The sequence below is a fragment of the Barbus barbus genome (genome assembly GCF_936440315.1).
Source record: "Barbus barbus genome assembly, chromosome: 4".
Classification (NCBI taxonomy): domain Eukaryota; kingdom Metazoa; phylum Chordata; class Actinopteri; order Cypriniformes; family Cyprinidae; genus Barbus; species Barbus barbus.
In genome coordinates, this window is record NC_136732.1 from 27968617 (window position 1) to 27981780 (window position 13164).

At 38.1% G+C, this 13164-nt stretch overlaps 1 protein-coding gene across 1 annotated transcript; it reads right to left on the reverse strand.

Moving 5' to 3' along the window:
* Positions 1-2581: 2581 nt before the first annotated feature.
* Positions 2582-13123, reverse strand: LOC306868743 (uncharacterized protein). The gene is made up of 8 exons (XM_079415069.1): positions 12990-13123; positions 11539-11677; positions 9696-9739; positions 7054-9606; positions 6746-6893; positions 6544-6653; positions 6379-6447; positions 2582-3906 (listed from the first exon to the last, which is right to left on the reverse strand). The coding sequence occupies exons 2-8, from the start codon at positions 11557-11559 to the stop codon at positions 3594-3596; spliced, it is 3258 nt and encodes a 1085-aa protein (XP_079271195.1). The 5' UTR covers positions 11560-11677; positions 12990-13123; the 3' UTR covers positions 2582-3593.
* Positions 13124-13164: the final 41 nt, after the last annotated feature.

The window sequence follows — 13164 nt, forward strand, 5'->3', positions numbered from 1 at the left end:
ACAGTAGGCTATTTAATGTCAAAGAACATTCATGAAACATGACAGGCTGTAAATCATGCAGCTGTCCAACATTTCTGTCCAATTAAGAGATCAAACGCATGCAATCTCTGTTTACAAACACAAGACAAGCCCTGCAGGGGCCTCCGCTTACATGTCAGGAACTTGATTCTCAGGAGGCTCTGATTGCGTAAATAGAAAGAGAAAGAAGCGGTCATAGAGAGAATGAGTAATAGCAGACATGAAGTCAAAGCTTCTGTGATACAAAGTCTGCAGAATCTAGTCATGATTCATAGGGGCACCAAGGTGTGGTAAACAGACCGATAAACGTAAGAGCTAAAGAATGTGAGTGGAAGTACCTCGAGCTGAGTGGGAGTGAATAAGACAGTGGGAGGGAACAAAAAGTGGAGGTGTGGTGTTTCATTCTGTCACTGTTGTACAAAAACATTTATTTCACACTCTGCCTCCTCTAAGGTCGACACTGGAGCTAAAGAAGCTGTATTATAGTTCACATAGATAATTGACAATAAGAGGAAGTTTGGATGGGAAGTCGTCCCGAATCAAGTTGAGACAACGACATGTGACATCTTTGTCAAAGGACACTGGAACTTCTGTCACTACATAAACTGAAAGAGTAATTAGCAGAGTCTTGATCCCTAGTCAGTTTCTACCCAAACAAAAACACCAAACTTATTTGGTTATTAAATACCTTTGGATCTCTGATCAACCTGAGGAATTTTGGACCCTTCTTCCCTCAAGATCAAGTCTGGGCGAGTCTGTAAGTACTGAGAGCTTTAGTTTCAATAACTGTGTTTCAACTGGCATGTTTCTCATTGCTGATACTTTCAGAAAGACTTTACACAGCTGAGATTTCCATGTATCATGACAGCCTAACCAAAACTAGCAAGTGAGATCTATCAACACTCTCTAGTAATACTGATGCTAGTTACTGTCATACCATGACTGTTTCTGTCCATACCGGTTTTTCAAGCCCCAGCACAATAAGCGATAATAAAAATACTCTTCACCTTAAATGCTTTAGAAAAACCATTTTAAATTGCTCTAATATACTTTTATTCTCCCTCTCACTTTTGTCTTTTATAAATATATAAATAATTGACCCTATTAAAACTGAAAGCAGAAATCACTGTCAAGAACCAGTTGAACCAGCTTGCTGTAAATCGCTGCTTGATGTTTAAAACTGGATTCAAACAGAACTTGAGCTACACTGTAACCATTGTAGTATAAAGTACACTACAAAATCATCAAAATACAGGAATGTGCCATTACTTTCATGCCGACTCCCTTATATTTATACTTTGTTATTTGTTACTTTGAACAGAGATGTGCGCAAACGAACTAAGAGAAGTGAGAGTTGAGGATGCTTTACTTGAACGGCCTCAGCCGAGGGCTGACGCACACAGCATCACCTGTCATGACATCTGTAAGGACACGGACCATCGTAAACTAGCCATTTGCAGCATCATATGTGGCCTCTCCTGCTTTGGAATTATGTCCCTCAAGTACTCTGTCAAGGTAACTAATGATTATTAGTACAGTATTACTGAAATATCAGTGGTTTGATTGCATTACAGCACTAGTATTGTAATAAATATCACTAAGCTCTGTTTAAACTTTAATGATTTAGTAACTCACCCATGCAGTCTCAGTAAACGATTCAAGAGTGTAGACAAACACAAGATGTGAAATGAAAATAAACACTCCAACTGGCTTCATCAAGTAGGCCTATTTTCATGACTGATTATCTTATTTAATTATTAACAGTTTCGGTTTGTTCTCATGTACAGTACAGCTATTCAGAGACACTCAGCTGAGATCTGTTGCCAGTATCACAGATACTGTTGGCAAAGATGAGACACAACGAAACAAAAGAGTACCATGAAACTTAATAACTGCAGTCAGTGATGAAAGAAACATGCATGCACTAATATAATCTTAGAATCTAAAAAATGGAAATCTAACATTTCCTTTTTTTTTTCAGGCTCGAGAGATGAGAAAAAGACTTCAAAATGAAGATTGTCCAGAAACACGAGCGATGGTTAAGAAATACTCAGAAAAGGCGTGTAAATGGGGAATTGGGTCCATTGTAGCCTGGGTGGTTTTAATTCTCATCTTTCCATTGCTTCTGGGATTACTGTCCTTTGTGGTAACCTTCATAGACTGAAGAAACTTTTCTACAGTTAAATAAGCAACCAAAGAAAATGAACTGTAGGAGTGGAGAAGCAGACTCTTTCAGTGTTCACATTGGACACTGCATATATACCATCCAAAACATTTTCTTGACAATAGTTTGGACATAAATGGTCATTATTTAAATTCTGTTTTGAAAGGTGCTCGTCTTTAGTTTGGATCAAAGGTCCACAACTTTCTACCTACAACATAAGAGGATTCAACAGTTTGAACAAAGGACTAAACTTAGCTTGTTTGCCTTTTGGTATAGCAGCAAAACATACTGGATTATATTAGTGACTTACTTAAATCACTGCAATTAAAAATACAGAAACTTTCAGGAATTTGTCATATGCATGAGATGGAGTTACTTTTACACTTTTTTATTTTATTTATGCTCTTAAATTGAAAATGAAACATTGAGACACTCACAAAGAGCATGACAGTCAAATGTTGAGATATGGATGTGGTTACATTATTAACACTCTGTTTTTGTAAATAAGTTGTACTGTTTCAATACCTTGTGCTTTTGTACACTGCATGTATTTCAGACTTTGTAATAAAATGTGTAACAGTCAAAATGCACCTGCTCATTGTGAACTTCTAACAAACAACTCGACAAAACACCAAAAATACAAGACAGTTTAATTGTATTCTATTAGAAATACAGAACGCAGACTTCTATACAAATTCACACAAACCTTTCAACGTGTTCAAACACCACAAGCAGTATTATAAATCACTACATTAAAGATTAACAAAAACCTAAATTATGTGAATGGACTATAATTAGAGTACCTGAGTAAAAGCACAGAATGCACTGAAAGCTTTAAATCCTTTATGCTTCTAGATGAGAAGCATCAAGCATAATCTAAAAATTAACTATGCAAGCTTTTGTCTCACTGGTAACTCGCTGTATTCAATGTTGTCACTACAAAGTCCTTTGTGGCGTCTCCTTTATAATGAAACCCACAGGCCATCCTGAGAGTGTATCAAGGCATTCATTTGAACAAAAGGAGCTTAAATGTTTTAAAAGAGGAATATACTGAGCGAGGAAAGGTTTATGACTCTTCATTTGAAACACTTTCTGATACAGAGATGTAGTGAGCAGGAATTGGAGATATCTTAAGACACAGATTCATGTAAACAAGTGCTTTCTTTGAATGGTTATAAAAGGAAAAACCAGAACGAAGTTGTTTCTTGTTAAATCAGACAAATCTACAAAATAAACACCATTACCTTGCAAAATATATAAAGAATGTGATGTATTCTTTACAGTACATAAGTAATAAAACATTTTACAGCTCTGTAAGTCTATTTATTGTTGTTTTGTTGAATTTACAGTAAATTTTAACATGATACATACAAAGCCCATTGTTTGGTACAAAACAACCAAGACCCCTGCCTCAGCCCACAACCTGCTGAAGTGCCATCCAGGTGTCTAACTCCTCAAGCTTGGAGCAAAGGAGGGACTCCAGCTGCTGCAAGGTGAGGCCATCCTCCACTTTGGAAGAGACCCCAACACCTCTTCTGGTTCTACAGATCCCAGCGCTCCTCTGTGCTCCACCCCCCGCCATTACACCAACCAGAGGTTTCTTGGGCTTCCTGGAAACACCCAGTTCAGGGAATTCGACAAAGCGCTTCACCTTTTTTTGGCCCACAACAGCCTGAGAGCCATCACGCCGGTTAAGAGGCACCTCAAATATGGTTTCCAAACGTCTGAAAGAGTTATTGATTAAAGTTTAAAAGGGAAAGAATAAAACACCGCACTAAAATCTCAAAACCTAACCACATGCTCTCAACATAAATTCAAGTCTTAAAAGAATAGTTCGCCAAAATTAGAAAATGTCATCAACATTTACTCATCTTCATGTTGTTCCAAACCCAAAAAATTAGAAAAACGGAGTATGATATTTTTAATAAAACCTGAGATTTCTGTCCCACAACTGAAAGTCCAGGTAACAAAAACTTAGATCCAAAAAGGTCATAAATGAATCCATATAATCCATTGTGCGATTTAATCAAAGACTTGTAAAGAGATATGAATGCTTTATATGTTGAACAGATTTAATTTAGGCTTTTATTCACATACAACATATGGTTTTGTTTTACTATGTCCTTTTGACCTGTTTGGATTTCCTATGTTTTGGTTAATCTGAACTTTCAATGGAGGGACAGAATCCTATCAGGTTTAAAAATGATCTTTGTTTTTTTTCCAAGATTAACCAAAGTCGCATGGGTTTAGAACAACATGAGTGTGAGTAAATGATAATAGAATTTTAATATTTGAGTGAACTATCACTTCAATATACTACATATCAATGTAAATTGAATTTAAGACTGTAGCTGGTAGAATTTAATTAAATTCAAATCAAATCAATTCAAGTTTATTTGTATAGTGCTTTTTACGATACAAATCGTTGGAAAGCAGCTCTACAGGAATTTAAGTTTCCACAATATATTTATATATTGCAGAACCTTAATATAATTTAATAGAATTTAAGGCCCCGTTTACACAATTCCGATTTTTTGCTCATATGTGACACAGATCGGATCTGTTCTATGACAGTGTAAACAGAAAAAAAAACATGCATTCGGATATAGCGAGATCGTATTCAGGCCTCATTCATAAGTGGAAATAAATCGGATGTGTGCCAATGCAACTGTCATGTAAACAGGCAGATCGGATTTTCTGAGGCAGCGTGTTCTGTACGTCATTAAAACTTGACAATTTGTTACTTCGCCGCAGTTTAAGGACATTATATGGGACCCATGCTGGCAAAATGAGTGTAAATGCACACCGGCTATTTTGAGATACAGGCAAAAAAATGTTTTTTATTTTAGTCGAATTTGAGGTTATCACAAAAATTGGTTCATTAAGCACTCGTTTAGCGATCCCAATGCTCCAAATAGTAATTAAACATCTAAAAGTATCTTTAATTGTATATTTTCTGAGAGGATAACCTTTTCTCCGCTCGCTTCTCGAGCTGACTGTCATCTGAAGAGCGCGCACGATCCCGATAAATATACAGAATTACAGTATTTCAGTATTCACGCAAACATAATCTGTTCTGTCTTAAGTGAACGCTTGGGGAACTGATGGGGGAAAACATCTGATGTGTAACTTTCTATGATTCGTGCATTACATTAGGCCGTCTGTCTCAATGTTATCTATCAATAAAAGAAAAGAGGGATCACTCGTAGCACTTCATTGAACTGCTTTTGTAATTTTAATAATCAATTTATTTGTAATGAACACAATGAAGTGATTTTTACATTTGACAATTTGTTTTTCGTAGGCTATATGAATGCTTTTGTTTAGATGTAAAATGATAAAGGTAATGCATTTGTTTCCTTCTAGGCTATTTTTTTTTTTTTTTGCATCTGTTCTTATTTATAATAGGAAAGATAAAATAAAAAAAACAGCTATATTGTGATTATTAATATAGTAGCCTAATTATTCATAAGAAAAGAACTGGAGGAAAACTTTAATCTTTCTCATAATCAACGTGTGTAGTAGTCATTTGTTGTCCGATTGCAAAAAATCGTACATAATTTTGAAGGTCTTTAATGGAGAATGTGAAAATAAAAATAAAATAAATAATTTTTCAAATTTGCTCGTCTCGTTTTGTCAGCATAGGCCACATTCTCGGGAGGACGCACGTGTGGAGGCGCTAAATGACAACAACACATGCGGGATGTTTCGGATAGTATGGCAAGTGTAAACACATGAATTGGATATGGGTCACAATTGAAAGAATGTGTAAACGGACAGCCAAAAAAAAACGGATATAGGCAACAAATCGGAATTGAGTATCAAGACCTGCAGTATAAATGAGGCCTAAGTCACTGGTGATATGTGTCTAGCCAAAATCTTTACTTTGGCAGTATAAGAACACATTGATAGCTTGAGAGCCGCACTAAAAAGCCACTGGGCTATTGGGATGTTCTGTCTGCCCCCAATGTCTGTGAATACTAGAAATCCTGAAGGGGAGTTAAAATAGTAACAAATAAAGATATGATCATAAAATCAATAAATGCAACCAGTCTGAAAGAAGTACCAAGCACTTCATTTTATATTCAATCTTCTGTCAGTTTGATGACCAAATATATAGAGAACCAATTATTAAGTTGTTAAATGCGTGAGTAACTCAATTATCCAGAAAACAAATAATTTGGAAAATGTCTCACCCATCAGCAGGTTTGCTGAAGTTTTTGTTTGTGTAGATTTCCTCCAAGCTGAAATCCTTCTTCTTTACTCTGTAAAACACAAAACAAGAAACGTATCTTTGCTGAGATAAAGTAGACACACAGATAGTTATGACCAAGCCTATAACCTTCTCTTCGCATACTCACCTGATGACCTTAGGAAGGCCCATAGGGGTAAGATTATTTAGAGGTTTTGGAATCTTTTTACGGATACGAATAGAGGACACCTTTCCACGCTGACCATCCTTGATCTCTGTCTGTTTACACAGAGAGCGAAGATGCAATTAGGATTAAGAAAAATGACACCACAAATTTAGACCTCAGATCAACATTAAGAGAAAACTCATACCTTGATTTCAGAATCTGATAATGCTTTCTCCTCTGAGATGGCTGCAGAGAGTTTAAGGTCAAAGTTGGATCTCTCTTCATCTATCGACTCCTCACACTCCATCTGAAGCACCCGACTGTCTCCTTCCAAAGAGCTTTGTGAAAACGCACTTGAGGAAAGAAAAAGTAGGATTTTAACTACTGACTTGCATCTTTATAAATGTCTTCTTATGGGAAAACGTCTGAGATCATCAACAGATAGATTTTACACTAACAGGTAATAAAAAGCAAGCATACTCAGATAGGAAGGCTGGGAATCTGTTAAATTACCTGCAGAGTGATGACACAGAGGTGGAAGGTGTCTCAGGGCTGGGAGTGACAGAGGAAGGGCCGGTTAAAGCATGACAGGATGTGAGGGTGGAAGAAAAGGGGGGACTGAAGGAGGATGGTGGTGGTGATGATGATGCGACAAAACCGGAGGCAGTTGAAACACTGCCAGTGCTGGAGTCGCTAGCGTGACTACGCCCTTGGCTTGAGCCTTTAGACAAGAACGCTAAAGGACTGGACAAAAAACACGAGGCAAGGACTGTGAAGGAGGTGGAGAGCGAATAAGGGGAAGAGGGGCACAAAGGGCCACCCCGACTAACAGGGTACACCTCCTTACGGAGACACAAAGGGGCAATTTCCCGCTCAATCTCCACACTGCAGACAGTGTGCCGGCGAGTGCGCTTGGACGGAGAGTGCAGGTGGATGGGAAGTGGAGCGGGTGAGCTCTTTCTGCTGGGTGAGGTAGAGCTGTTGTCATGATTGTGGGACTGGGGGAAATGACAGTCACTGAATACTAGGGATGGGATTTCAGGGCAGGAGTAGCTGCGCAGGAGGCGGTTGGGGCCGCTACCTGACAACGATACTACTGGAACGGCTGCAGTTGACTTTTCTTGGCTCTCCGCTTCACTGTTACCTCCAATAGCACATCTCCTTTTTTCAACGGAACCATCTTTTCTTCTTGATCGGATTACATTCTTTGTGGGTCTGCTTAGTTTTCTTTCTGAATGCACTGGAGCTGTCGAACCAGGTGACAGAAGTTCCTTTATTTCTTCTCTTGCTTTCAGTCCAGAAATACATGTCTCCTGCTCCTCAGCCGCAATAACAGATTGTTCGCTACGCAGTATTTTTCTTTTTGAAAGTTTACTTGGTCCTCCTGGATCAACCACGGAAGTCACGCTGAAGTCCTCAAACTTGTGCTTGGGTGGACGAATGTTTCTCTTCAGCAAAGCATTGCCTGTAATTTTAAGATGCTGTCTTGTTTTTCGAGTTTCAATGGTTTTCTCAGACTCCTGTGACTGCAGAGGATATGGAAAAACTGGAAGTTTTGATGAACCATTCATGGTATTGCCAATCAGGACATTCTGTGTACCATTTTGAGAGAATGTAGTATCAGTGGCATCATCTTCATTGCTAGAGGTCAGTAAAGTCCTAAATTTTAAATGTTTTTTTTCAACAGAATTTTTAATCTTAACATCTGCAGCATAACTAGTACCGATAGGCACATTTGAGTCTTGGAGTGGTTGCATTATAGAAACCCCTTTCCTCTTTTTCCTAACCAGAACAAATGTTTCTCCCCCCTGGTTTATTTCCAAAGCGATGTCATTGTTTTTAACTTTTTTATTCCTCGTGGGTCTTCCCTCTTTTGCATTCTGCAAATCACATTTCCCTCTAGCCTGCGAGTCTTTCTTTATCCGAGGAGCTTCTCTGCATCTCTTTGGCCTCGCTTCTCTGAAAGAAATGGTCTTTGGAGCGTCTGATACTTCAGCCGAGTGGTGCGTCCACTCCATACTGTTTTCAGACGGCGATTCCTTCATCTCCAGAGTCTTTGATCCGGTCACAAAAGTGGCCAGTTCAGTGGAGGTAGGTCCAGACAACCCTGACAGATATTTCTTTCTAGGACTTTTCCTGGTGGCCATACGTGAAAAGGATTCTTCCCTGCCAACTGTGCTTTTGGCTTTATCTTTCAAAACAAAATCAGACGAAGTGCTAAAAGAGGAGACTCCAGGATCAGGCTTGTTTGCGCTGCTGTCAGACACTGGTTTCAACAGGTTTGATTCCTCTTCTGAAAAGTAGGATTTACGATTATGTCCACAGGCTGTGTCAGTGCTACAAGTCTGTCTCTCACCTGACAGACGATGAAGAACAACCAATGCATCTGTCTGAACACTGGCCTGACTGGACACACTCATGGCACTTGCAGAATTCAAAAGTTTGTCTGTGGACAGATTTGGTTTAGTCCTGAAGAAAGGGCTCTGTGCTTTACAAGGACTGACATCATGTGTCCCATCCTGAAGGACGTCTTGTGAATGGCTTGAAGGACGGTCTATCTGATTTTCTTCATTTGATGAAACCTCGCTGTGCCTTTGAATATGATCCAATACTGGTTCGTGGTTGTTACTTGTTGAAATTGTACAAAAATTCAGTCTCTGTACAACTCTGTGGCGTTTTGGAGCAGTGCTGCACTGCACCTTTTCTGAAGAAGGCCTTTTTGGAAACAATCCATTTCTACATTTGTCAGTCTCGGATTCCTCAGTCCGGGTTGAATTTTCAACATTTGACTCTTTCGACTTTTCATGCTGATTAGGAAGTGCGATCAAGGACAGAGAGTCACTGGGCTTAAAAAGCCGAACAGGGCTCATGACAACCTCAGTAAAGCTAGCCATCTTGGATTTGAATGACTGTAGAAGTGGGCCAAACTCCCATCTTTTTATTGCTGAAGGGCACTCTGGGGAATCCATCTCCATTGGCTTTCGGCCGTGGCTTTGCTCCTTTGCAGGGCTGCCATCTCCTAACTGTGAGCTCACACAGGGTGATGCCAGTTTGTGGTTTTCATCTCTAAAATCAAGAGAGAAAAGACATTTCAAGCATGTTTGCTGGCTAAAATTACAGATCTTATTTTTTTTGTCTGATGCAACATCACTCACTCTGAACTTTGCTCCTCCATCTCAGCTTCAACTCCAGAGCTTGTCTGAAAACAAGAAAAAAAAGTGGATGAAGACATAGATTTTACAAGTATTTTATAATTAGTTTAAAAATAATAATATATATATATATATATATATATATATATATATATATATATATATATAAATATAATTACACAAGACCTTGAAGATTACCATTCGATTTTGAAGCAAAAGAATATTTGAAAATCAGAAAAAAAGACGAAGGTGAAAAGGTGTATCCGAACGGAGAAACTACTTATCCTGTGAAGTATTTTGAACAAAATAACTCAATGACTGTATAATATAAAACTACTAAAATCTTGTAGTTACTGATAACAAGTCACAACCCATGCAAAGCTTCACTGGTGTATAGTTATTGCTGAGCAATTTAGGATCATGGCTAGCTAGGAATGTACATTTTTTTATTTTAATAAAGTCAGGAAAAAAAAAAAAAAGTAAAAGAAGATACGTATACACCTAAGAGTTCATGGTTGATCAATATTCAAAGGGCTTATACATTAATGCTAAAAATATATTTCACCATGGAGAAAAACAAGTTGTTTTTTTTTTTACCTGACTGTTGCACTCAAAATGAACAAAAGACAGAAGTATCTGATATTAAAGTGAATTTAATTAACCGTGAAGATAGATTTCTCCCACATTTCTCATATCTGGGTTAACTTTTGTGCTTTTTTGTAATTCCAAAAACATTTAGTTGATATTAAACATAAATGACTTACAGTTAAACTAGGTAAGTTTGAGGAATGAGAAATTTTCCTCCCACTGTCACCATGTAGAGAACAAGCGTAACTGGAGTCACATGATCACAGAACCAGCGTGTCGACTAGTGGCAGAACTAAATGATTAGATCAGGGCTGTCCAAACTCGGTCCTGGAGGGCCACTGTCTACACTTTTCTCCCCTTTTGCATTTTTTTTCTCCGAATGGCTCACAAAGGTGTGCCACTGTTTGTTCCACTGTGTCTGTCTTCCCTCCCTGACACCTTCATATGACTCTTATAACAGTTACACCTTATGATTATGACCAGTAATGCATCAGATGGTTGTGCAAACTGTATGCTGTGAGCAACCTATTTTGACAACGTCTAACTTGTGCCAGCTTGTGACTTAAATTATAGTGTGTTATTTTACTATATATTAAGCTATTTTACTCAAAAATATGACTTTGGTTATAAAAATAATCAATAGACTGATCAATATGATGATTAATAAAATACTGGATGTCTTACAGACTGAGAGTTTTAGTGGCCCTTCATTGGGCAGTTTTCCATTGGATTGTACCAGCGAACTTATGCCAACCAATGAACTTTAGATGATTTCCGCAATATGACAGTTACAACAACACAAACAAGCTTGATGCATGTCCAATGTGAACACCTCCAACCAATAGAAGGTGGCAGAATAAAAGTTTTTAAAAATGGCCAGATTCCACAGTTAAAAAATTAGCCAAGTGGACCATTAATTAATTGTGGCAAACTAGATAAGCGAGAGCAATAAAAAAATTAAAAAAACGGATTACCAATTTTTGGTTAAAAAACACTGATAAGAACAAGGTATAAGTATAGGTACTTGGGTGGACGGAGACTTAGATGTGGTGACTATCATCTCGGCTTTGTTGCTCTGTACAATAAAGTCTTATTTTGACATCTGGAACTCTGCTTCTCGAGCTTCATAGAGAAAACCATAGCTTGCTCTGACAGTTGTGACTTGTGTCTTGATAAAGAAGTAGTCAGATAATTGTGTTGCAGTGACCAAGGAGAACAGTGAAAGAAGTGCTGAGGGATGACAAAAACATGAAATTACCATCTTTTTCTTGTCTTGCATGATGATGAGCTCAAGTGTTGGGACTGTGGTGACCGAGCCTCATCGCTGATTCTCTTTTCCAATCCTGAGATGCAGTCCACTCTTTCTATTTGCCGCCCTTATTTCTAAAACATCACAACTGTGGAACAAGCAGGTCATTGGTTAACCACTTCACTAGAATTTACTAAGGATGAACAAAAGGATAGGAAAAGTTTAAACAAAATTATAGCTTGCAATTTAAATATGAAAATGAGTTAATAATTAACCTTTATGCAGTAATTGTCGCATTAACTGCATACCCCTATTAGGAACAGGCACAAACATTGACTATTCCAAGCAATAATAGGCTACAAGCGGAGGGTTGAAACTGAAGTGCATAGTAAAGACAAGGTATGCATGAGCAAAGCAGTTTAGTCTCAAATGACGCGAGTACTGTACTAATCAACATATTGACTTAAAAAAAGTGAACATTAAAGTTAAAAAAGCTATAATAAATGTCTGCGACGACTGATTCTGAAAATACATTTTTCAAAATTATGACTTGATCTTAATGTTTCCATTAGGTACCTGTGTGAGAAGTAGTACTGTATGTGTATATATATCTCATCAAATCTTCTCGTTCACGACCACTGAATGATGTATTAACAGGTGAATACAGTACTGAATCGCGTGTAAGCTTTTATTCATTTCTCCTGCTGACTTATCAATCTTTCACTGAGCTAAAGGACAAATCAACAACAAAAACGCCTAGCAAAAAATACAATAAAAAACAGTAATAATGAAGAAACCTAATCCGAAAAGAAACCGAAACCCTTTCATTAGTTCCCTCACACTGATGCTGTGTTCAGTGGGAGTATAATATTGTCTGTGTTTGATTAAATGCGGGTCACTATTTACTAATAGTGGCGAAAAGGAGGATTAATACACATCTTACCGTTGAGCTCACTAACAGTCAGCACTGCGCTGAAACCCGGTAGAATTTGTTTTCTAATATTTAGTTTGGAGATCAAACTTAGTATGGCATTAGATGTTTTTAACATAAGTATTACAAGTTTTCTCGTCGTTTTAATGTGTTATAGACTCGACATTCAGCACTACTGTACCGAGAAGAGATCAAACAACGGCAGTCTCAAAATAAAAACAAACCATAACCGCAATCAAACAGATTCCCAGCTAAATTCTCAAAACATAAAAGCGTACTAATCCTTCAGGAGTTACAGTCATTAATGTTGCTAGCAGTCGCTCTATTAGACACTGTACAGTAATGTTGCTAGCAGTCGCTCTATTAGACACTGGTGTGGTTTTGTGTACGTCGTCGATGTAAATCGCGGCTAACTGGGCTATGCTGCTATCTACGCACAAACCCGTCAAATACACTGCATTACAGGGGTACTTTTCTCTCTTGTACTTCAGACACAGATGAAAATTATAGAACTAAAATGCACACTAACCTAAAATCGTTTGAGGGGAAACGTGCGGTGAGGCTGTGAAAGCATCTCTTTCAGGCGTTGTTCCTAAAACACCGATGTTTGAGTGACATTTCCACGCCGGACTGCACCCGAGTTTCATTGCACTGACTGTTCTGACCTATCACTCGGTGCGAGCGTGTTCCCGGTCTGCCGAAGA

Excerpts from the sequence above, each read along its gene's own strand:
- LOC306868743 (XM_079415069.1), bottom strand. The coding sequence starts at position 11,559 with ATGCAAGACAAGAAAAAGATG. Across the intron at positions 9,607-9,695 it reads ATGGAGGAGCAAAGTTCAGA|AGATGAAAACCACAAACTGG; the intron begins GTGAGTGATGTT and ends TCTTGATTTTAG. Across the intron at positions 3,907-6,378 it reads TTCAGCAAACCTGCTGATGG|ACGTTTGGAAACCATATTTG; the intron begins GTGAGACATTTT and ends TAACTCTTTCAG.